The sequence below is a fragment of the Seriola aureovittata genome, chromosome 13 (assembly GCF_021018895.1).
Source record: "Seriola aureovittata isolate HTS-2021-v1 ecotype China chromosome 13, ASM2101889v1, whole genome shotgun sequence".
Taxonomy (NCBI): domain Eukaryota; kingdom Metazoa; phylum Chordata; class Actinopteri; order Carangiformes; family Carangidae; genus Seriola; species Seriola aureovittata.
In genome coordinates this window covers 16,120,117-16,145,121 of record NC_079376.1, presented here as the reverse complement: position 1 = coordinate 16,145,121, position 25,005 = coordinate 16,120,117, and the positions used below count along the sequence as shown (strand labels likewise).

General features: G+C 42.5%; 1 protein-coding gene across 2 annotated transcripts in view; it reads left to right on the top strand.

Moving 5' to 3' along the window:
- Positions 1-25,005, top strand: part of LOC130180043 (ryanodine receptor 3-like) — a 106,324-nt gene that overhangs the window by 73,977 nt on the left and 7,342 nt on the right. The window contains exons 47-92 of one of the 2 annotated variants that reach the window (XM_056393334.1): positions 136-305; positions 1,050-1,270; positions 1,550-1,640; positions 2,526-2,666; positions 3,631-3,794; positions 3,948-4,026; positions 4,582-4,671; positions 4,769-4,915; positions 5,985-6,047; positions 6,223-6,298; positions 6,573-6,696; positions 6,903-7,018; positions 7,112-7,179; positions 7,287-7,408; positions 7,580-7,629; positions 8,008-8,068; positions 8,950-9,188; positions 9,688-9,769; positions 9,884-10,014; positions 10,259-10,582; positions 11,144-11,384; positions 11,510-11,597; positions 11,697-11,789; positions 12,413-12,427; positions 13,292-13,462; positions 13,595-13,654; positions 13,751-13,885; positions 14,205-14,317; positions 16,127-16,223; positions 17,375-17,484; positions 17,785-17,836; positions 17,921-17,977; positions 18,070-18,169; positions 18,253-18,332; positions 18,412-18,488; positions 18,692-18,765; positions 19,807-19,824; positions 20,544-20,624; positions 20,726-20,814; positions 20,904-21,032; positions 21,144-21,248; positions 22,448-22,529; positions 22,722-24,034; positions 24,204-24,262; positions 24,575-24,749; positions 24,854-24,940. In XM_056393334.1, the coding sequence (XP_056249309.1) occupies positions 136-305; positions 1,050-1,270; positions 1,550-1,640; positions 2,526-2,666; positions 3,631-3,794; positions 3,948-4,026; positions 4,582-4,671; positions 4,769-4,915; positions 5,985-6,047; positions 6,223-6,298; positions 6,573-6,696; positions 6,903-7,018; positions 7,112-7,179; positions 7,287-7,408; positions 7,580-7,629; positions 8,008-8,068; positions 8,950-9,188; positions 9,688-9,769; positions 9,884-10,014; positions 10,259-10,582; positions 11,144-11,384; positions 11,510-11,597; positions 11,697-11,789; positions 12,413-12,427; positions 13,292-13,462; positions 13,595-13,654; positions 13,751-13,885; positions 14,205-14,317; positions 16,127-16,223; positions 17,375-17,484; positions 17,785-17,836; positions 17,921-17,977; positions 18,070-18,169; positions 18,253-18,332; positions 18,412-18,488; positions 18,692-18,765; positions 19,807-19,824; positions 20,544-20,624; positions 20,726-20,814; positions 20,904-21,032; positions 21,144-21,248; positions 22,448-22,529; positions 22,722-24,034; positions 24,204-24,262; positions 24,575-24,749; positions 24,854-24,940 (6,260 nt within the window). The remainder of the gene's footprint in view (positions 1-135; positions 306-1,049; positions 1,271-1,549; positions 1,641-2,525; positions 2,667-3,630; positions 3,795-3,947; positions 4,027-4,581; positions 4,672-4,768; positions 4,916-5,984; positions 6,048-6,222; positions 6,299-6,572; positions 6,697-6,902; positions 7,019-7,111; positions 7,180-7,286; positions 7,409-7,579; positions 7,630-8,007; positions 8,069-8,949; positions 9,189-9,687; positions 9,770-9,883; positions 10,015-10,258; positions 10,583-11,143; positions 11,385-11,509; positions 11,598-11,696; positions 11,790-12,412; positions 12,428-13,291; positions 13,463-13,594; positions 13,655-13,750; positions 13,886-14,204; positions 14,318-16,126; positions 16,224-17,374; positions 17,485-17,784; positions 17,837-17,920; positions 17,978-18,069; positions 18,170-18,252; positions 18,333-18,411; positions 18,489-18,691; positions 18,766-19,806; positions 19,825-20,543; positions 20,625-20,725; positions 20,815-20,903; positions 21,033-21,143; positions 21,249-22,447; positions 22,530-22,721; positions 24,035-24,203; positions 24,263-24,574; positions 24,750-24,853; positions 24,941-25,005) is intronic. The other variant, XM_056393333.1, reaches the window with a different exon arrangement.

Here is a 25,005-nt window from a genome sequence, read left to right as displayed (position 1 = left end):
ATACGCATGACTCCCCTAATCAGAAAAGACTTGCCATTATGTACCGTGGGCTGTTCTCTGGGTATTTCACAGATTCACACCTGCATCAATTACCTGGTTAAAAATGTTGTGCCTTCCCTTCTCAATCTCTCTCAGATGGGTCGATGACAGAGCCGGACATGTCAGCCAGCTTTTGTCCAGACCACAAGGCCCCCATGGTGCTGTTTCTGGACAGGGTGTACGGTATTGAGGACCAGAGCTTTCTGCTTCACCTGCTGGAAGTGGGCTTTCTGCCTGATCTGAGGGCTGCCACCTCTCTGGATACGGTAGGTGAAGCCGACAGCAACACAGGGGAGAAGCTAATGAGTGGCCTCTGTCACATGAATTTCATCATGGCATTTCACGATCAATAATATTGGGCAACCTTTTATACTAATGAGGAGCTCCTCATCACCACTGGTTTAAGTTTATGTTCAGGTGATTCATTTAATTGTTCGTTATTCTTATTTATTAAAAAAGAAGTTTTTCACTGAACTAAAAGCTTTTTAAAAGCTTTTTAAACATTTATTTAAAGCACAGCAGTACAAAGGAAAAAAATACTCCTTTTCAGCACCAGGACTGCCATGAAGTCGGCCATGCTGTGAGCTAGTCTGTGTGTGTGTGTGTGTGTGTGTGTGTGTGTGTGTGTGTGTGTGTGTGTGTGTGTGTGCGCGTGCGTGCGTGCGTGCGTGCGTGCGTGCGTGCGTGCGTGCGTGTGTGTGTGTGTGGTGTACAGTATTAACCTCTGGTGACTCCCTAGACAGGAAAGAAAATGCATAGCAAAGGCTGGAATATCTGTGACTTTGTATTTTGTTCCTAAGGCTGCTGTCTGCCGAGGTCAACAGTGGTAATGTGGCAGCAGCTAAGAACGTCGACCCCCAGCTCTTGTGTTGGACATGAGGCAAAAGACAGCGCTGTTTATGCTGAAAGATATGCTAGTTTAATCTATGTAGTACGTGACAAAAGAAAACTTCTAAAGAAAGTCACAACTGTCACATCTAATACGACCTGTGACCCTTTTCTTTCTACAGGAGGGTCTGTGTACGACAGAGACAGCCCTGGCCATGAACCGCTACATCGGCTCAGCCATGCTCCCCCTCCTCACCCGCTGCGCCCCCCTCTTCGCGGGCACCGAGCACTACGCCAGCCTCATCGACTCCACTCTTCACACCATCTACCGCCTTTCCAAGGGCCGGTCCCTCACCAAGGCCCAGAGAGATGCCATAGAGGAGTGTCTGCTGTCTGTCTGCAAGTGAGGAGCACGGGGAAAAACTCCCCATTAGCAGAGTTAAAAGTTTCTCTAGCCAGTGATAATGCGTCAAACAGCTGTGGTATCTCACCTGGCAGGAATAGCAAACAATCAACAGTGCATTTTATCAGCTTTCTTGCAAAATTCTACTGTAGGTCAGAGCCTGGTGTCCTTAAATACCCCTCTCAGACAGTGTGACAAAAGTGGTCCGAGCCTGAAGACGTCACGGTTAAAAGCAGCCCTGGGTAGCAGCGCTCTTATCTCTCTCACCTTATTCTGCAGACACCTTCGTCCCTCCATGCTGCAGCAGCTCCTGCGCCGCCTTGTCTTTGATGTGCCCTTGCTGACTGAATACTGCAAGATGCCTCTCAGGGTGGGCAACAATTTCCTCCCTTTTTCTTACTCTTTTTAAATCCCATTTGCCATCCCTTATCTTGCCTTTATCTCATATTCCTTGTTGTGGTGCCTGCATGACTCAGTTTTAGTTCTTCTCTGTCTGCCTCATTATCAGTTGCTTTTCCTTTTTCTTTTCTACATAACTTAACCTTTGTTTTGTCTGTGTGGTCGCTGCTTGGTCTCGCTTTACGACCTGAGTTTATTAGATTGTCAGCTTGGTGGGGAGCTAACAGCAGCTTATTTCCACCGACTCTAGTGCAGGTGTACCTTCAATGTAATATTACTGGTGTTCACCTCTCTCTCTTTCTCTCAGAGACACACACACACGCACACACACAAACTCTCTCTCACAGGTGCACAGTTGTAGCAAACCCGTGGTGTTGATCAAAACAAGGGGATGAAGTATTGGACTATGTGATTACAGGCTTGTTGGCTCCACTGCTCCATTCCATCCGTCTGGCCACAGGAGAGAAATACTGGAGTTGTAATAGATTGTGACTGGCCAGTGAAATGGTGGACACACTTGTTCTTGATTTTCATGTACACGTGTGGATTTCATTTGTGCTGAGTGTGGGAGAACAGACTTCCTTTGAGGTGCTGTTTAATATGCACGCATGCCCTAGTAAATCTCAGTAGTTAATTTTTATTTATATAGCACCTTTCCAGAACAGACATCACCAACTTCTTCTCAAATAACAAATAAAAACAAAAGAAAAAAAGGGCCAGTGTGTTGTTAGAAACATACACAGGCTGCATGCTTGTTGCCTGTCACTGAAAACACGCATACCTGTCCCGTCCACTAAATTTTGTATTTTTTTGTCACTCACTGTGTCTTGCTGTTTGCCCTCTGTGTGTCCTTCAGCTGCTAACCAACCACTATGAGCAGAACTGGAAGTTCTACTGCCTCCCGTCGGGCTGGGGCAGCTACGGCACAGCATCTGAGGATGAACTACTGCTCACCAAGAAAATCTTCTGGGGAGTGTTTGATTCTCTGTCCCAGAGGGTGAGGAGTCGCTCGTGTCGCACAAAGTTTTTTATCTTATGTTCTTTGCACCTTTGCTGTCTTCATCATTCCCAGAGCAATAGGCATTAACACACATCTACTTGTTGTTAGAAACATTTTCTAAGAGAATACCACTAATGTTCTGCAGAGGTTGAAAAACAGTTGGCTTGGGGGTTATCCAAAATGTAATATCTCGAGTCTTGCCCAAATATTTAGATATATACGATATTATATATATACATTTTTCAGTTTTTCTAATATATAATTATATTATGGTATTTTATGTTTCAGGTATAAGCAATGCTGCCACTAAACATCAGTTCAAAGCTTTATTTGTCACATGCTAAAGTACAATTTACAGTAGAGAAAGCAGTGAAATGAGGGTCGGACTCAGCAATAGGGCAGACTATTCAAAACTGGAGAAAAAAAAATTATGTTTATATTATATTTTAAAATTATGAAAAATATTGCATATTCCAAAAAATATCACGATATTCAATATTATCAAATATCAGTCAGAGCCCAGTAAACCTTAAATAAAAGTCACCTAATTTGTCAATTTCTTGATTAACATGCATGCACTCACAAGTCATTGGCACAAAAATCTTGAGGTGTGTTTCGTGATGCCGATAGCTGGACTCAGCACATCTCTCTAAATGCACACTGATGAAAGGAGGCTGTGCAAAGGGCCAGCCGGAAAACATCAATATCTGGACAGCCATCATTGATCCAAAGCCTCTAGCACACAGATTTTTCAGCTTTTAGAGTAATTCTTTATTAACGTCCCTTCCACTGGCCCTGTTACTCTCAGACTAGAGTGGCTGTGTATTTAACTCCTGGCTTAAATGAACAACTTACACATTACTTATGTTTGTTAAATAAAAACACTATTCGCGGAAGCGTACTATAACAAAACTTCAGGAAATAAATTGTGCATTTAACTCTTCTTTCTTTCCTCATGCAGAAATATGATGCAGAGCTATTCAAGATGGCCATGCCTTGCCTCAGTGCCATAGCTGGAGCTTTGCCACCTGACTATGTGGACGCCTCTATTAGTACCGCTGTGGAAAAGCCTGTTTCTGTAGATGCTCAGGGCAACTTTGACCCAAAACCCATCAATACTGCTAAGTAAGCCATGTTGGAGCCAGATGTCAATGAGATAATTATGCGCAGCTTCACCTATTGTATCATACCTTTGATGAAATACACAGTACATGACTGTACATGACTCCAGTAACATGCATTTGCATACGCTGACACACTGTCTCACTCTTTCTCCAGCATTGCCCTCCCAGAGAAGCTTGAGCACTTTGCCAACAAATATGCCGAACATTCCCATGAGAAATGGTCTGCAGAGAAGGTAAGGCCAAAGATAAGAGTCTCCACCTGGGCAAATGGGTATTAAATGGTGCAGTATTAGACTTGGAGCAAGTCATGAGTGTCATAAGAAAAAGAGAGGACAGTAAAAATGTCTCGCCTTGAAGAAATACAGCACACACTGTAATCTGCTGAAAAGCATTTTCGCTGCATGAAAGTGAAAACAATCAATTCAGATCAATATGTTGATATTGTTCTTTTTTTCCATTATCATAGCACTGTTCCATTTGATGATGCCTCCTTTTTGTTATAATTGAAAGAGATACTCTGGGCATGCTGACAACAATTGTGCTAGCCTCTGTGTAGAAGGCCCCTGCTCTCCTTTGTGCCAACTGCTTATCCTGCTTTGTTGCGTCTGTCAAAAAAAAATTCACAAGAGCTGAGAACAGCAAGAACTGAATGTACCACGACTCCTTAATGTGTTATGCGTAATTAATCTCTTACCCAGTCTTTCAAATAATAAATCATGTCCTTGGGGACTCTGAAGGCAATGAGGATTGCTTTCACTCTCGTCCATTCCTCTGTGCTTGTGCCTCAGGTGCTGCTGGGATGGAAATACGGAGACTGTGTGGATGAGAAGGCCAAGACTCACCCTCAGCTCAGGACCTACAAAGCCCTAACAGAGAAGGTGCAGTATGTCGAATGTGAGATTTGTGAAGGGATAACCTAAAGATGTGAGCTTCTGGGCTTATTCCTCGTTCTCCATTTCTGTCTCCGTGCTTCAGGAGAAGGAGATTTACAGATGGCCAATAAGAGAGTCCCTGAAGAGCATGCTGGCAATGGGGTGGAGCATCGATAGGACCAAGGATGGAGAGAGTATGTCTCAACAGAGGGAGAATGAGAAAATGAGAAAGATATCTCAGACCTCACAGGTACAGCACAAATAATATGTTTCAGACAAATACCGATATACCACCACGCCAGACATTTAATAATATGTTCTAAAATGCCATAAAAGATCATAAAATCAAGTGAATTTTTCCTTAAAACTGTCCAGTATGATGTGATGATACACTCACTGTCCAATATTTTTAGTGCTTGAAACTTTCATGAGACATTTTTTGTCTATTTTGCCAACCTCTTAAACAAGCAGGTTTATTCATTAAAAAATAATATCATAATTTAGGATAGTAGGGATTAAAAACTGGATTTAACACGATCAATAATCTAAAAGTGGATATTGTGTACATGATTGAATTGTCAATGTTTAGGTTGCTTTGGTCAGCTTTTCATTCAAAGATCTTCCTCTTTAAGTGGCAGAAGCTGGATGTCAACCAATTAATTACTACACTCCTGTTAACTACGAACCGCAACAGTTTGTTCCTTAGTTCTAGCTATTTCTACTTTTAAGCTATTTACTGTTAGCTAACCTCAACTAAATCAACTATTTATCCCTCAAATTTAGCTAACTGTTGCAACTGTTCATTTGGTTTTAGCTAATGGGAACTATTTCAACTGTTTATCTAATACTAGTTTAACTTCTCTGCTAACTAGCTTATAACTAAGCTAGGTTAGTTTTCATAGCAACATGTGGTGTTATGTGTTACAACTGACTCAGTATGATAGATAGGTTACTGGCCATTGTAAATATAAGTAAGTAAGTTCACCATGACACCATTTTGGCTGTTTGTTTTCCTCCTTAACACAAATGTGTAACATATCATCATTTCAATTTTTAGTTGTGCTTGCTGCTATCAGTTTTCTTTCCTTTAGGACGGTACTTCTTGTCAGCAGTTACTATATACAGTTTTAAACATGCACATCAGACAGTTATTTACTGAGGAAAGTTGATTTTGTTGCTAATCTCTTTACACTTGGTTTGACTGAAGGCCTAAAGACACAATAATCCTTTAACAAATGTCATTAAAGCAGAAATCTTGATTTATAACTAACAACACAGCGTATCTCACTGTAAATCTGCATCTTCTCCAACATTTCCAGGCAAATGGGTTCAATCCGAGCCCGATAGATATGAGCAACGTGGTTCTATCCAGGGAGCTGCAGGTGAGTGACCCCACAGTTGTTCTGTTGTACTTTTTTTTTCTTTTTTTTACATCAAACGGTCTCTCCGTCTGAATACGAGATGGAGAGCAATATATCCTGAATCTTGATGAGTAATGTGGGCGGGACGCATTCCTCGCTGAAATGTACTGTTTGTCTCTTTTGTCTTTGGTCTAAGGGGATGGTGGAGGTGGTGGCTGAAAATTACCATAACATCTGGGCCAAAAAGAAAAAAAGTGACCTCGGAAGCAGAGGTGATTTGCTAATGAAGTCAATCAAGGACAATCATAGAGAGGAAGAGACTGTGTGTGTTTTGTGGGTGGGTGGATGTGAAGCGCCACTCGGTTGTTGTAGTGTATATACGAGCCAGTTTAGCATATGTGTGTGTCCACATTGCTGGTCTTGAATTAATAGGTTCAGCTCAGTGGTCCATCCACTCCATTTCACCATCTGCCTTCACACATACACTCACTAGAGACCTGTGACTGATCAAGTCTTCCTGAACGCTGTGTTGTATTGTGTTTTCAGGGGGGGGAACACACCCTCTGCTGGTTCCCTACGACACGCTGACAGCCAAGGAGAAGGCCCGTGATCGAGAGAAAGCCCAGGACCTTTTTCGCTTCCTGCAAATCAATGGCTACAGCATCACAAGGTCAACACACACACATACACACACACACACACACACACACATACACGCTGTCACTGAATATATTATCATGTTTATTTGTTGCAGAAACTTCACTCGACCTCCTAACTTTGCCATTTAATAGATGTCGGTGTCAGTGGTCAGTCTTTTATCAAATGATATAAGTGTTATAAATGTTATTTACAGTCAATAATATTACTGTGCTGCAGAGGTTTGAAGGACTTGGAGCAGGATTCTTCTTCCATGGAGAAGAGGTTTGCCTATAAGTTTCTCAAGAAGCTGCTCAAGTATGTGGACTCAGCTCAGGAGTTCATCACCCACCTGGGTATGGTATATTACATAAGTCATGACTACAAAACACATACATGTAGTTGTGTTGTTACTCAATATTAAACATACATTCATGTTTTCATTCCAGAGGCCATGGCTGCCAGTGGAAAAACAGACCGGTCCCCTCATGAGCAAGAAATCAAGTTTTTCGCCAAAGTAAGGACGTAATACAAATTAATCTGCTGTACACATATAATTAACTTTTTAAACATTATTACCATCAACCTAATTTGGTTTTATCATTATCACTGTCCTCCTTTCAGGTTCTTCTCCCTCTCATCGACCAGTACTTCAAGAACCACTCTCTCTACTTCCTCTCCTCCCCCAACAAGAACCTGAGCAGCAGCGGTTACGCCTCCAACAAGGAGAAGGAGATGGTCACCAGGTACCCATTCACAAAATGACACGCAGCAACACCAGCATGACAATAAAATCTTTACCACTCTTGACTTAAAATCTTAATCTTTAACATTCTTCATTCCTAATCTCTCTCTCCGAGAATTTACTCATTGTGGTTTTCTGGTTTCCTCCCCTTTTCTAACCTTCACTGCTCCAGCCTGTTTTGTAAACTGGCAGCTCTTGTCAGACATAGGATTTCACTCTTTGGTAAGCTGATTACTACTGATTGGTTGGGAATGTACTATTATCTATGTGCATGTGAATGTCATTTTATCGTGTCTGAAGTTTTTTCATATGTACGAACAACAAACATTAGATATTTTGATACCTGAGCATTTTTTCTGTAAAACTGTAAAACCCTTTTAACAACAGCAGCTTGAGCCACTGAAATGATGATTTATTATTTGATTTTTTTTTTTTTTAATCAAACCCTCAACATAACTATTTGACTGAGCGTTATAAGTAGCAATGAAGTCAGCGCCGCCATGAGAGGCTCAGTTCAGATCAAGAAAGTCCTTAACAGTGGGTGACAGTATGTAGGTTCACATTACACTGATTGCTTTTGTGTTTCATGGTGTGTTGTAGGGAGTGACTCCACCACCATGGTGAGCTGTCTGCACATCCTGGCGCACACTCTGGACACCAGGTGGGTGCAAATTTGGCAGACAAGGAACCTGGCAACCTTTTGAGTTTTTTTTTTTTTTTACTTGAAATGAAAAGTTATAAAAAAGAAAAAAAAAAAGAGCTTTTTGATAATGACTGTTAATTGTTGGAGAAGCCAGTTATACTTTCCCAGTGTAAAGCTACGACTTGAAAGAGCAGCATATTTGTCATGAACTTCTTCTTTTAGACTGTTATTACTCCAGTGTCTTATGGGAGGCGCTGGCATTAACAAATAGCATCCTCTGGCATTTAAATAAGCAAAACAAATTTCATGCGGCACATGTTGCCCAAGGCTTATGGTGTTCTTTAGAGACAATGTGCTGTTTGTTAATGCAGTTCACACCTAATGAGGCTAAATCAGCAACATATTATTGTGTCTTGTTTGTGCGCGAGAGCTGCAGCTGATGCCCACAGACTCTATCTTTCATTTCTCCCTCCTACTGGGACACATCAAGGCAGAACAATGGCTAATTCATCCAGCAATGTTATGAACTGTGAAATGCTGAAAATGGCCAGACTAATCATATTAATGCGTTGGGCTATTTCAGCGTGTCATACAGTATTTCTAGGCTCCAGTGTTGGCAAACTCACTTTGGATTTAAATATGCACCTAGTTCGTTAAATAAATCATTGCTGTTGCGGTGTAAGGGCAGTCAGGTTGATACCCACGTCTCATATTTCATGACTGAAACCTTCACAGACTGAGAGAGTGAAGTAATTGCATATGTGAGCGTGTCCTACTGTTGGTAAACAGCGTTGTCCTTTGCATACCAAGGGTTATCCAGTGGTTTATTATAGCCCCATCCTTGCATATCTCCTCATTTGGTTTCAGTCGTTTATCACGCTCTCTTTCACTCCCAACAGGACGGTGATGAAGTCGGGCTCAGAGATGGTGCGGGTGGGGCTGCGGACGTTCTTCGAGAACGCCGCAGAGGACCTGGAGAAGACGTTTGAGAACCTGAAGCTGGGGAAGTTCACTCACTCCCGCTCGCAGATGAAAGGGGTGTCGCAGAATATCAACTACACCACTGTAGCTCTGCTCCCCATCTTAACCGCTCTGTTTGAACACATCACTCAGCACCACTTTGGAGTCGACCTGCTGCGTGAGTCCCGACAGCCGAGGAATGATCAAACATGTTGTTTGAGAGGCTGATAAAAAAAACTAGAGTCAAATGTAAATGTTCAGTTTATTATAATGTGTAGATTATATGCTTTCTACATCCCGACGCCATGGAACATCATGTCATTATGTCACACACTTATTTACACAAATGTACATCACAGGATCCGCTTATAAGTATACATTAGCATAATAGTGAGGGATTCCCACAATGCTAAGTTAATATCCATTCAGCCTATTTATTTAACTTGCGCTGTAGTGTATTTTACAATATTGTGTTAGAGGAAAACCTGCATGACAATATTAGGTAACTAAAACACGTATCTGCTTCATTAATTACCATGTTAGCACTGGGAATTGGGTATCTATGTTTTTTAAAACATTTTTTATTGCTTTAAAACTTAACATAACTGGATACTTTTAATACAACGGGGTGGTTTTGGTAGTACACAACAAAGCTTAGGTTGTTTTTTTTTTTGCAGTGGATGATGTCCAAGTGTCCTGCTATCGAATCCTGACCAGCCTCTATGCACTGGGCACTGGAAAAAACATCTACGTAGAAAGGTATCCTTGCTTCAACATTAATATGTTCATTCTGATTCATTAAAACCTCAGTGAAGACACCCACTGATGTTCAGCGCAGCCCTCACCAACTCTCTCCCTCTCTGTGTCCCTCAGACAGCTGCCAGCTCTGGGCCAGTGTCTGGCCACCCTTGCTGGGGCCATGCCTGTGGCCTTCTTGGAGCCATTGCTCAACACGTACAACCCCTGCTCGGTTTTTAATACCAAGAGTGCCCGAGAACGAGCCAGTGAGTCATATGTAATTATTCTGAAATAAGAGTTCATATTAAGAAGTGGTCCAAGATGGCAAATCAAACAGTTATTATTATAGAGAATTAACATTTCTCTCTTCACCCTGTCTTTGCTTTAGTGCTATTCAGTCTGCGAAAGATTCATCCCCTTATAAAATCATAAAATATGTAATAAGAAACATAAACTTTGATGACATAAACATTGTTGTAATGTCATAAAAACTCTCTGTGTTGTTTTCAGTCCTCGGCATACCAGACTCAGTGGAGGAGGTGTGTCCCGGGATTCCGCGGCTGGACGGCCTGATGAAGGACATCAATGACATGGCTGAGTCTGGAGCGCGGTACACAGAGATGCCGCACGTTATAGAGGTGGTGTTGCCTATGCTGTGCAACTATCTGTCCTACTGGTGGGAGAGGGGTCCTGAGAACCAGCCAGCCAGCGGGGGCAGCGTCTGCTGCACCACCGTCACCTCAGAGCACCTCAGCCTCATTCTCGGCAACATCCTCAAGATCCTCAACAACAACCTGGGCATCGATGAGGCGTCCTGGATGAAGAGGATTGCAGGTGGGCACTGATTCCAATAACAGCTCATGATCATAAGGAAAAATGAATGTGGTGGAGAATTCATTTCCTGTGGCCACAACAGTTTTAAATCAACACCACACCCCGCTTCGTTTCCTCACTGTATCTAAAAGATACAATCTTTTTCATGTTTGTATTTCTCTAAAATTTTTATAGTTGTGCCATCTCGCAGGAGTCCTGCGTGAACCAAGGTCAGCCTGTATTGGCAGATGAGGGCTATCACTGCTCATGCTGATGACCCTGTTTTCTTTTATTTATAATGTTGCTGCACTAGAAATGTTATATGCAACAGAAAACACAAGCAAAAGAGCTGCATCTTTCGGTTAAAAACTTTAGTTTTAACTAAATAAAAAAGAGCAAATATAAAAGCTTACATGGTTGAATTGCTAATGTGGTATACTGTTGTCTGGAAAAAGCTGAAAAGTAGGCAGTCTTGATGTGAAAATATTACTTAAATACTGGCAACTTTCTGATACACCGACAGTGCAAACATAATTAAACAGCTGTAATAGAGTGACTTTCTCTCTCTCTTTCACTCTTCAGTATACGTGCAACCCATCATCAGCAAGGCTCGCGCTGACCTGCTGAAGAGCCACTTCCTGCCCACTCTGGAGAAGCTAAAGAAGAAGACGGTGAAGGTGGTGGCTGAGGAGGAGCTGTTAAAGGCGGACAGTAAGGGAGACACCCAGGAGGCCGAGCTGCTCATCCTGGATGAGTTTGCTGTACTCTGCAGGGACCTGTACGCCTTTTACCCCATGCTTATCCGCTACGTGGACAACAACAGGTCAGCTTGCTGAGTTGCAGATGTGGGAATTCTTTTAAAAGGTGTATTTAGAGGAAGATGGGGAAGATAGTTATTGTTTGCAGAAAAAGTGCAAAGGATGTATGAATCTCCTCCCGTCGCTGCAGGTCCAGGTGGCTGAAAGAACCAGATGCTGACTCCAATGATCTCTTCAGAATGGTCGCTGAGATTTTTATCCTCTGGTGCAAGTCACATGTAAGTTCCCTCATCTCCAATTCATACATATTAAACTACAAAAAACAATTAGACTTCTGATCAAGCACAGTTACAGCGTTTGTCTTTGTCTTTCTTCAGAATTTCAAACGAGAGGAACAGAACTTTGTGGTTCAAAATGAAATTAACAACCTTTCCTTCTTGACTGGAGATAATAAAACCAAGATGTCTAAGGTAGGTTTAATGTCTTCACATTACGTCTCACCACTGTCGACTTTATTTCCTTATTATGAAGCTTTTACAGAGCTGCATCAGGCAGCAGATTATCACCTTTGTAGAGATACATGATACGTGTTAACATTTCCTCTCCCATGTTAACACATTGATTTTTGCGTACATGTGCTAATATGTTAACATGTAAAACGCCCATCTCAGAGGAACTACGTATACACACACACATGTGACAAACAAGACTATTTTATTGAAGCAGCGTGGATGGATTTTGACTTTTTTTTTTTTTTTTTTTACTTTTTGCTCTGTGCGTGTGTGTGTGTGTGTGTGTGTGTGTGTGTGTGCGTGCGCGTTTGCGTGTGCGCTTGTGTGCGTGTGCGTACATGCATGTTTGTAACAAACCTTCCTCCAGCTTCACTTTCAGCCCCTGTCAGCATTACAGGGGTTACTACTTTTTTTCTTGTCTGCCTGGTTTAACTGTTTGAAAGGCAAACAAATGGTTTTCATTGCAGTGCACGTGTCCATGTGAGGACCGTGAGCCTCCATTAATTGCCCTCTCATTCCTTCTCTTCTATCTTCCTCTCTCTCTCTCTCTCTCTCTCTCTCTATCTCTCTATCTCAAACAGTCCTCTAAGGAAGAGGTAGAGTGATGCAGTGCATGAGCTGTTTACCTGCCAGCTTATTGGCTTATATGCTCCAGTTACTAAGCAGAAAAGCCAATAGCTTGTGCCGCTGTGCTGTACAGTATTCTATAGTGTACTTATATATTATATCACCTGATTATTTGTGGCATCTATTCATCACCATGTGTGGCATGGTAACTTTGGTCATTCCTCATTGCCTCAGGGGCGGAAAACATCTCATTTGGAGTAATGAAGCTCAGCCCTTTTGTAGCAAATCATGTGATCACATCCCAGCAGTGTGTTTGCAGTTGATGGATTGTGGTACCCTGGTGTGTTTGGCCAATAGTTACCTCAAGCTAATTATATTATGTTGTAGTTGATGTGTGATAAGGCCGTGTGTGTGTGCGTGTGTGTTGTAGTGTCTACATATATGTTAATATGGAAATTAGTGTTTTCACTGAGGCAGCTACTTCAGTTTGGCTCAAAAGTGCATTTTTTTTTCTTCCTCAGTGGTAACATCTCGCTGTTGTAGCAGAGGCAGCCTGCTAGTTCTGCTTTTCAGCTGAGGTGTGAGACTTCTTAATGCTTCAGTGGCACAGATTTAGTCTGGTCACAGATTTTGCCTGGGTTGAAAAATAAATGCCTCAGGAGCTTCTGGCTTTTGTTCAAATACAGTGTGAGTGCTCCCACTGTGAAATAAAATACTCTTAAGGTATCAGTTTAAACATTGAGAAGACACGCATTAGTGCAACATTAATCTCAGCAAAAACAGAAAAATCTGTATGTATTACCTTAAAACACCAGCTTATTAAACCTTTATAGCTTTTTTTTTATTCACCATTGTGAGTTGTTTGAGGTTAATATCACAATTTCTTTTTTCAGTCTGGAGGACAAGACCAGGAGAGGAAACACAAGAAAAGGCGCGGTGAGTTCTACTCCATCCAGACCTCGCTGATTGTGGCCGCTCTGAAGAAGATGCTGCCAATCGGCCTCAACATGTGTACGCCAGGAGATCAGGAGCTCATATCTCTATCCAAGACTCGCTACCTCCTGGTGAGACAACTTTAATGTGACCTTGAACTGGCCACACTGACACATGTAACCAGCTGTATATCAAAATGAGAAAGCTCTACATTTGTGTTGGTTATTGCAAATTGTTTTATTTTGCGTCCTGTTGTTCAACAGAAAGACACAGATGATGAGGTCAAAGATCACATTCGGCAGAATCTGCATCTTAGAGAAAAGGTGAGCAAGTTTACACCAGTATTTCAGTAAGTGTTTACCAGCTTCCATAGTCTATAGGCTGGTATTTGACAATCCCTCTTTGTCACACACTCCAAGTCAGAGGACCCTGCAGTGAGGTGGCAGCTAAACCTGTACAAGGACATAGTGATGAGGAGCGAGTGGCCTCCAGACCCTGACAGGGTGGTGGACCGTATCCAGAGGATCTCTGCTGCTGTCTTCAACCTGGAGCAGGTCAGACTTAGACATTTATAGATTCCTAAGCACATTATGAGCTGCAAATGAACCTCAGCGTGCTATTTTAAAGAAACATTTATGCATCATTCAGAGTGTACTGAAAGACTCATCGGGAATGTGAAGGAACATGATCACCACACATACAGAATGACTCACCAAAATACAAAACACTAGTGTTGATGAAAATGCCCGTTTTCAGTTCCCAGGAGTGATTTTTCTTTTCTTTTCTTTTCTTTTTAATCACTGGTTTGCCTGTTAGAGAATGACAACCCAGTGCACTGATTTATACTTCTTCTTCTTCTTCTGCTCACAATAGGTGGAGCAGCCACTGAGATCCAAAAAATGTGTTTGGCAGAAGTTACTGTCCAAGCAGAGGAAGAGAGCGGTTGTAGCCTGCTTCCGCATGGCTCCACTCTATAATCTACCAAGGTATAACTGTATATCCTTACATCTAGTGTTTACACATCACCTCTTCTTTTTAAGGTCTCTAATGATGCTAAACAGCCTCATAATCATGAATCCAGGATGACACTTTACATTTGACGGTAGCAGAGGGCTCCCTGCGGTACTTCTAGCAGATGTGAAATTGTGTAGCAAGGCGCTGTGGCATCACCTCTATGTTCGCTGGCCAAATACCATCCACACGCTCTTCTTCTCGTGTCCGACTCACGACTCTCACTTCTCTCTTCCTTGGTTCTGACCCCTTGCATTAATGCACTGCCTCCCTCTCGCCGTTTGTAGGACGAATGTCTGGCCCGCAGCTGTTATCAAGGAGTAGAAAAATAAATAAAAGGGACACTAGCAATTTCATGCCCTGCTGCTCTGTAACTCAATCACTGCAAGCCAGGCAGAGAGCTACAGTAGGGTGGAAAACAATTATGAAGCCCAACCTGGGGGTGGTCATCTTCAGTATGTGCTCAGACGATGCCGCCCGCCTGCCTGACAGCATGACTCATTTATTCAGAGTTGTTGACAGTGAAATATGACCCAGCGTAGCTACTAATTATCAGACAGTATTTACAATGCAGCCACAATTGATTGTTTTTATTTGGAGCAGTAGATTTGTGTTTGAGGGACGGATGTGAAGCTTCCGGGTGATGTCGACTCCTCCTGAGTTTTCATGCATTCAGATGTCATCTTTTCTCTTTTGTCTCTCTATTCAGCCTTTTGTTCTCTCCTCAGTGTCACACTCTATTGTACCTCATCCCCTCAGGCACACAAATAATAATTACTTCCTGAATGCCTACCGACATATTTGGCTGGAGATTATGTATGAGAACGCAGACTATGACAGTCTGCTCTCCATGCTGACGGTAACGTAGTGCTGATCCAATGTTACTACTGTTTGACCTCGCATACCTCTCTTTAACTTCTGCTTGCTTTCCTCCAGGCACGGTTTTATGCTACAAAATTTAACTCCCATTCAGATATTTTTGCTGGTATTTCCACTGGTCCATATCTGTACAGTAATGCATCAAGCTGAATGTAGAACGATTGCTGTAAAGGAATAGTTTGACAGTCTGCCAGTTTGCTTTCTCGCCCAGAGTTAGATGAGAAGATCGATACATCCTTTGTGTCTTTACACAGAACATCAAGCTACAGCCAGGAGTCGATTAGCTTAGCTTAGCATAAGGAGTGGAAGCTGGGGGAAACAGCTAGCCTGGATTTGTCCTAAAAAATCAGTATTTCCAAGGCTCACAAATGAACATGTTATATTATTATACTGTACAAAAACCAAAGTGTAAAAACAGTAAGTTTTGGTTTATGTGCAGTGACTTTCAGTCACGTCCTCACTGTGAGGTTGCCGGGCAAACAGTGCAGACTCCAGGCGCTGTTTCTCCTCTGCATACTAAGCTAAGCTAACTGTCTCCTGGCTCTAGCATACACACACGAGAGGGGTATTAATCTTCCCAAGAATGTGGATTAGCATATTTGCCAAAATGCAAAGCTACTCCTCTAACTGTTGCTGACGTGCAGATACATGGCTCCTTTATCAAGCCTTGGATTTCTCCTTCCTGCTGATGAGTTGGGGTTTTTAAAAATTTAATGAGTAGATTGACAGTGTGGCAGAGAGCAAATACATCACAGCTCTGTATGTATGATCAAAGTGATAGTTTCCTCTAAGGTGACCAGCTGGATGTGCCAGTGCCCTAAACTAACCAGTATTAACTCTCCTAAAGGGACTTCTCCCATCTGTTGCTATCTAACCCAGGCTAATCTCCTCTCACCCTTCCTTAGGCATCGCTCTATTAACCTCTTCCTCCTGGCCTATCAGAGAATATGGATAGAAACAGAGGAGTACTCTTTTGAGGAGAAGCTAGTGCAGGATCTTGCAGTAAGTACCCGTGTTATCCCCAGTGCCGTCCTCTTGGCTGGGGAACTGAGCGGATGCCCCCACCACTCCCCCTTTACTCGTGTCATTGTCAAAATTGCCAATCCCACCGTGCACCACTGAGTCATACTCAGTCATCCATACAGTGTTTTTCACGTGTTCGTCAGATGCCCATTTTTGGCAAGCATGACATCACCGCTGATGTCAGAGCCAGCTCAGAGAGCAGTAAGAGAGCATCTGGTCACGATGCTTTGACTTACGGATGAAATTTATGAAAGTTGTGCTGCCTTTCCTAAATTTTCAGTCATGAAATGTCACAATCATGTCTTGAATTTGTTGTAGTGAAAACAAAAGAAATACAGCACGTACCATAGCTGCTTCCTGTTTATTTTACACTTTGTAGCCCATGAGAATCTATGATTTACTGTACATAGATTGGTTCACAATGCTTACAGACTTTAAGAAATAAAGTTGAATTCAGTTATCTCATCTAAAACAAGAGGCTATCATGAAGGCTCGTTGGAATGCGACAAACCCTACTGTGCCAGTGGGTGTTTTTTTTTCTTTTTCTTTTTTTTTTTTCTTTTTTTTGCAGTAAAGAAATGACCATAAAATTTAAATTAATACAACTTTTGAAAATCTAATCTTCCTTTAGCCCTTTTAATAGTTATGTCTATGTCACATTATTTGAAATTAGAGCCACGGGGCGTCACAAAAGAAGTTAATGGTGTAACAGATGAAGAACTTTATGATCCAGCCATCCAAACACACATTTGAAGTAACACCCCCCCACCCCCCACCACCACCACCACCAAGAAAAATTGTTCCAATGTGTCTGATATCATGAGTTGTCTCTGCTCCGGGATAAAATGACAGGAAATCTATGATAGAGAATAAACCTAGAGAGTCACCCTCTGTATGCATGTGTGTGCACGTGCCTGCGACTGTGTCCGTGCTTGTGCATGCTGTCAGTGGATCCAAACACTGTCTTTTTTTTATTCTGACACCACCTGACTCTCTTAAGGTAAGCAGTGTACAGTCAGGTGACTACTGTTTGTACACAGTGTTACAGCACAGATTTCTCGATTCAGTGGCTTATATCATTGCTGTTGAGAGCACATGCCTAAGCTCCGCTGTTGTGCGGCTTTGTCCAGAAGACGCAGCCCAAAGTGGAGGAAGAGGAAGAGGAGGAGGTCAGAAAACAACCGGACCCGCTTCACCAGCTCATTCTGCATTTCAGCCACAACGCTCTGACTGAGTGCAGGTAAATACACACTCACTGTTACACACCTGGCCTCCTGGCACCAGCACGCTTTACTCCATCTGTGCTACATAATAGTTTTGGCTTGCCTCTGAGCTAATAAAGAGCTACATTAAGCTAAATTATTGCCATATATTTTATGCTAAGAGAGAAACACAGCATTTTTTTTTGCTGCTTACTATGCATACATTGCAGTGGCTATAAATACAATCACTTCCACTTGCTTCTTATTTAAAGATGAAATGTGACTGTGAGCTATGTAAGGTTTAACCTTTGGATATTCATCTTCCTTTTTTTTGTTAGTTCTTTGGAAGAGGATCCCCTGTACATCGCATATGCAGATATGATGGCAAAGGTATTACACTCTCTAAAGTGCTTTTTACCAAGATGCTCAGTGTTCAGCAGATTGTTGCAGGTTTGACGTTGTTTGCTCTTTCAGAGTTGTGCTGAAGGTGAAGAAGAGGAAGACGAGGAAGGGAAAGAGAAAACATTTGAGGTGCTATTGATTTCTCAGGAATATTGTCTTGCTTTTTTGGGTTTTTGAATCACATTCATCAGCGGTGCCAACTGTATTATCATTTCCTGCAGGAAAAGGAAATGGAGAAGCAAAAGATGCTGTATCAGCAAGCCAGGCTTCATGACCGAGGGGCTGCAGAGATGGTGCTCCAGATGATCAGCGCCAGCAAAGGCAGGAGAACACACACCCGTATGTCTGCCTTCCCACGGCCGCCTTCTTTGGTCTAACTGTGGTGTCTGATTTGTGATTGTCAGGTCGACTCGCTGCTATGGTGACGTTCACCCTCAAACTGGGTATCTCCATTCTGAACGGGGGAAACACACTTGTCCAGCAGGTACGCAGCCGTCTTCATGCAGAAAATGTACAGTGAGCAGCATCAACCCTTTATTCATTGTTCTTCTGTTTTAATGCAGAAAATGCTGGACTATCTGAAGGAGAAAAGAGATGTTGGCTTTTTCAAAAGTTTATCTGGACTGATGATGTCCTGCAGGTAATGGAACCATTAACCCATCAACCCACACTAGAGAGCAGAGGTCAAAATATCGCTGACATGTTCTGACCATTATATTTTCTCCTGTGAGTTCTGCAGTTTGGTGGAAGTGCTGGGGCGCCTCTTAAAAACACAAACTGCTGAAAAGCAGAATATAGAAATAAACATATCATCGTTCAGTCTTTGTCTTTCATCTCCGTCAGTGTCCTGGACTTGAACGCGTTTGAAAGGCAAAACAAAGCTGAAGGTCTGGGGATGGTTACTGAAGAGGGATCAAGTAAGTGAGGATAATTAACACGGTAAACAGTCTGAGACTATCTGTCCCACTTGTTGATTTACCAACAATATGCGTGATTGATTTGTCCTCTACCAGGAGACTTTTAATCATGCTGATACAAAGAGCAATACACAGTGTATCTGTGGAGCCGAATGGAAAAAAAAAACCTACAAGTCAATATCTGCGCATTAGTATCATTTTACAGAACGCCTTGCCTTAGACAGAACCTCAATACTGAGTGTCTGACAATGAAACAGAGCTTATGATCTTTTCCCTGAGCCATAGCCACTCAGTGTTACAGCATGGGGTCCAAACCTCCGCTGCTTTCTGTACTTCACCATACTTGTGCGACGTCTCCGAGTAGACCGTGTAGAGCTCTTGCTGTGACATGGTGCGTCTCGTTCAGGTTCATGGCGTTAATGTTCTTCAGTCAGGCTTGTAATCGGCCTCAGGACAAATGGCGCAGCATTAGCTTGATGAAACATTTGCTCTTTGATTTGTTGACATACACAAGCCCATCTCTATGTCATGTCTTGTCTCTCTTGTGTGTCATCGTCACGCAGGTAAACCTGTGCTACTGTATGTTTAAGTCCTGTCTGGGCCTTGTCTGCCACTTAAAAGCTCACACTCACAACCGCATCCGCATTAAAGTCCACTTATAATCAGAGGTCTCTATTTAATAATCTGATGGGTTGCATACAGTACAAAAATATATTTTTCTCATGCTTATTCCAACTCATTCTCACCTCATAAGCTCAGGCATAAGTGATGGTAACTGTTAGTCTGGTACTCTGTCTAACCTGTAGTCTAAACACCTGCCCAGTGAGCAGACTTCCCTTTAAGACTTTGTTTAATTGTAACCGCATGTCAATGTCGCAAATCAGTGTGAGTATGTAAATATATATCTATAGCGCTATCACTCTCTCCTGTTCCTACTCCTTCTGATTGAATCTCAATGTCTTCTCCTTTGCTTATGTCTGCTTTTGTTTTGTTTGTTTGTTTGTTTCCTTCTGATCATGTTTTTAATCTCATCGGTCGCAGTCAACGTGAGTGAGCGGGGTAAATACATGGTTTAGATTCTACTCATTCTATGCAATGCTGACATCTTGATTGCTCTCCGTTCAGCTCCTTCCTCCCTCTCTTCATTCCCTCCTAACCCCGACCTCCCTCCCTCCTCTTCCTCCTTCCTCCTCCTCCTCCTCCTCCTCCCACTCCTCCTCCTCCCACTCCTCATCCTCCCACTCCTCCTCCTCCCTTGCCCTGAATGCAAAACAACCACCTTCTTTGTACCTTGGACTGAAGGAACGCATGCATGCTCTTATGACATCTGGATAGATTGTTCAGTCCATGGTCAGGTGCCTCAAACTGACTCAAACCTCTCCACTTCTTCTTTTATAAAAAGTCAGTGCTTGTCATTTGTGTGGGACCTTTTATGTTTCTTAATTTTAACGATACTAACCAACGTGTATTAAGAAATAAATATCCCAAAGCTTTGTTTGTAAGAAACAACAAAGCTTTGCTGGTGTTAAACGACAAAGCTCAGTTTCATTCCTGTTCTAATCCTTATTTTCATTTGTGAAATGATGCACTATACCTTGTTTGTGTGTTCTGAGCTCTCAGTATAGTGCATATAATTTGCTGCTGTTTGACAACTAGACAGCAGCGTTATGAGAAGTGAAAGCTATGCAAGCTCCGATGCCTGTACTGACATTAAAATGATGGGTCTCTGACCTTTGTCAACACTGAAAGAGACACTTAATCTCATTTCCTGTCCTCAGGTTCCAAGGTACTGCAGAATGATGAGTTCACTAAGGATCTCTTTAGGTTCCTGCAGCTTCTCTGTGAGGGCCACAACAATGGTAGGTGGACGCTTCTCAGTACAGCAGTTACCCTAAGCTGCATTGTGTCTCTGAACAACACAGGTGTGAATGTGCTCCTCTGCAACCAACTATTGTTTTAGATTTTCAGAACTTCTTGAGGACTCAAACAGGGAACACAACTACGGTCAACATAATCATTAGTACTGTAGACTACCTACTAAGACTCCAGGTATGATATTAAAGATTTATAGAAATATATATTCATATATTCATTGATCTTCTTTAATGTGTCAAACATATACATTTTTCTTCTATCAGGAATCCATCAGTGATTTTTACTGGTACTACTCTGGTAAGGACATCATTGATGAGGCCGGTCAAAGGAACTTCTCCAAAGCACTGGCAGTGGCCAAGCAGGTCTTCAACTCTTTAACTGAGTATATACAGGTACGATCTCGCAGTGCACTGCAACACGACAACACGAGAACTGATTCAAATCTTAACTACAGTACATGAATAATCTGAACTTCAATGTGCAAACTTTGCCGTTTGCTCCAGGGTCCATGCATTGGGAATCAACAGAGTCTGGCTCACAGCAGGCTGTGGGATGCTGTGGTGGGATTCCTGCATGTTTTTGCCAACATGCAGATGAAGTTATCCCAGGTATCTACTGTTTGCCTACATTTAAAGCAATGGAGTTGCTGTGTATTTCTTCAGTGGTGGATAGTAATTAAATATCTTTTCTTTTCTCAATTACTGTTTTTTTTTAGGTACTTTACTTTAGTATTTAATGTTTCTTACCAGTTTATACGTCTTCTTCACAATATTGATATAGGGAAATATTATTATAGTATTTACTACTACCTGCCTGAATAGTTGGTATTTACTTCACAGATTTTCCAAACAAAACATGTAATCATCCGATATAGTATGATGCAATATAACAGATTAAAGTTCCCAACAGTATAAAAGATTTGCATCACTTTACTTGGAGATGTCTGTCGCCAAGTGGTTACGACATATTCTATATATATGCTTTAATATTTTAATTCCATTTTATACATTTATGCTTCAGGTATAATAATGCAGTCATATAAAACATGTATAGTAAGAATGAACATTCTGAAAGAGGCCATTTTGCATGATGAGCTGTTATAGCTGATGAAGATGTACATATTCCTGACAGTACTTCTGCACTGTACTTGTTCAGTCAAAAATGTTTATGTGAATGTAATGCTACTTTTACTAAAAGCAACAATCAGAATACTTCACCCACCACTGGTATTTGTCTTTGTCAGCCAGAATCTCCCTTAAAATATCTGTTGCCACTAGAGGTCTCTCCAGGCTAGAGAATAACCCCAGGCTACTGCAGCACAATTGCATATGTGATTCCACTCAGCCATATGATATATGAGTTCATCTACGATATTTCCTCCATGTCCAATAAGGGAGGAATGGGATGAAATCCAACCACCTAACCTTATCTTGGTCTGACAGTAGAAACCAGGATGAAGGAGAGCGCAGGTGGACGGGGTCTGAATTGAATGCATCAGATTTATGGTATGCTAAATACAGACTCTATAGAGACCCTAAATGAGTCAGACTGACCATGCCATCTGCTCCTAGACAGTAAAATAGCATTAACCCTGGTGCTGATGGATGGATTTCTCCTACAAGGGCCTTCTGGGCACCAGCAGCTACATCGTGGGTCCCCACAATCTGAGGCAGCCTTGATCTCTCCGAATCCGGCTCGGGGACATTAGCCAGGGCGGCAGTGCCCTTAAAGGGAGGCCATCACTAATCTGTGTGATATAGTGTTGTGTGATTCACGAGGTTTCCTCTTTTCTGTCATCTCCTAACAGGACTCGAGTCAGATTGAATTACTGAAGGAGCTGCTGGACCTACAGAAGGACATGATCGTTATGATGCTCTCTCTTCTCGAAGGTTGACTTTTTGATGACTCACTGGCGCCATATGACGCCTTCACCAGCAGGATTAATTACAAGGATGTTTTATGACTGTCATTAATCATTTGTTTGCTTGGAATATAATCAGATATTTACAGCAGCAGCTTTCCTAATGTGTATGCAGACTGTTGTTCGCCTTTACTGAACCTTTGTTGTTGACACTTCACAGGTAATGTTGTCAATGGCACCATTGGCAAACAAATGGTGGACACTTTGGTGGAATCTTCAAGCAACGTGGAGATGATCCTAAAATTCTTTGACATGTTCCTCAAGTTGAAGGATTTAACCACCTCAGACAGCTTCAGGGAGTATGACTCTGAGAGCAAAGGGATCATTTCAAAGAAGGATTTCCAGAAGTCCATGGAGAACCAGAAACAGTACTCCCAGTCTGAGATTGAGTTTCTTCTCTCTTGTGCTGAGGCCGACGAGAACGACATGTTCAACTACGAGCAGTTTGTGGAGAGATTCCACGAACCCGCCAAGGACATTGGCTTTAACGTAGCCGTGCTGCTAACCAATCTCTCCGAGCATATGCCCCACGATGCTCGCCTTTCTACCTTCCTCGACCTGGCTGAGAGCGTTCTCAGCTACTTTGAGCCCTTTTTGGGTCGTATTGAGATCATGGGTGGAGCCAAGCGCATCGAGAGAGTCTACTTCGAGATCAGCGAGTCGAGTCGTACTCAGTGGGAAAAGCCTCAGGTGAAGGAGTCGAAGCGGCAGTTCATCTTCGATGTTGTCAATGAAGGCGGAGAGAGCGAGAAGATGGAACTGTTTGTCAACTTCTGTGAGGACACCATCTTTGAGATGCAGCTGGCTTCCCAAATTTCAGAGCCAGACCCGGTGGAGCGCCCGGAGGAGGAGGAAGACGACAACCAGAGTGTGGTGGAGAACCAGGAGGAGGCAGAGGAGGAAAGCATGATGTTGGAGTCTTCCTCTGCCTTCACAATCGCCTGCATCTCGTTGAGAAAAAGCCTGTGCCACTTCCGCCAGATGCTGACTCTCAAGAGCATGAGGCGGCAGTACAGGAAGTTCAGGAAGATGAGTGTGAAGGAGATGGTGCGAGGTTTCTTCTCTTTCTTCTGGGTGATCATCACGGGACTCTTCCACTTCGTCTACAGCCTCATTTGGGGTTTCTTCCACATCTTGTGGACCACTATGTTTGGCGGCGGCCTCGTTGAAGGGGCTAAAAATATGAAAGTGACAGATATTTTGGGAAACATGCCAGATCCCACTCAGTTTGGCATCCATGGAGATGTGTTGGAGACGGAGAAGTTGGAGGCGAGCGAAGCGTCGGCGTTGGCAGAGATGGGTCAGATGGCTCAGGGGGAAGCAGCAGAGGCAGACCTGATGGCTGAGCTGCTGAACATACAGCCCAAGAAGGAGGGAAAGCACACGGCGGAGCCTGGTTTGGGGGATGTGTCTGAGGTGGTGGTGGGGGACGCTCCGTCTATTGCCAGTGCCGTCAAACAGAAGAAGGCACAGGTCAGTAATGATGTTAAATCAAATGGAATGATGAAGGCTCCATTCCTAATCACACCTTAACTAATAGACACTACAACATCAGTATAGACCATTTGCACAAAGCCCATTTGTTATTATAACAGTACAACCTGTTAAAGTTATTGATGGTCAAACAATGCATTTGTTACAGCTGGCTGCGAAGAAGAGGGCTGCGAATGGAGACTACAAATCTGACTCAGAGAAAGGAGAGTGAGTGTTGTTCATTTGTTCATTGTTCATCCTCAGTGGAGTTGATATAATTCTTTATCATTAGACATTTTCTGATGGCACTGAGCATATCATCGTGTTTTGCTATCTGCAATACCAGTGTCAGAAACTTTAAGTATGAAGGATGTCCGTAAGTAAGAGTAGACTCTCTAAACTAACTATCTATACCTTTTAAGTACTTCTGCAGTTTAATTCTATTCATATGTCACACGTATGTAACTGTGTGTGTGTGTGTATCTACGACCTTGCAGTGGTAGTATAAGTGTGTCACTAAAAGACAATTTATTGCTGCAGTTCAGAAGACGGTGAGAAGAAGGACCACGACAAAGCCAAAGACGAAGCCCCTCCAGAGCACGCGGCGGAGGAGAAGAAAGCCCCAAAGAAGAGGCTCGGCCAGAAGAAAGAACCACCAGAGGCGTTCATGGCCAGCTTCTTCGCCGGCCTGGAAGTCTACCAGACTAAGATGCTGGTCAGATTTAAAAAAAAAAAAAATGTATTTGATGTATTAGCTTAAGCATGTTAAGAAAGAATAATAAGTTGCGTATATACTGTACAACTTCTATATTTTCACAGAACTACCTGGCCAGAAACTTCTACAACCTCCGCTTTCTGGCACTTTTCGTTGCCTTTGCCATCAACTTCATTCTGCTCTTCTACAAAGTAAGCTTGTAGTAATACTCTGTATATAATGATTACAGATTGTTGTAGGTGTTTTGATGACCAGT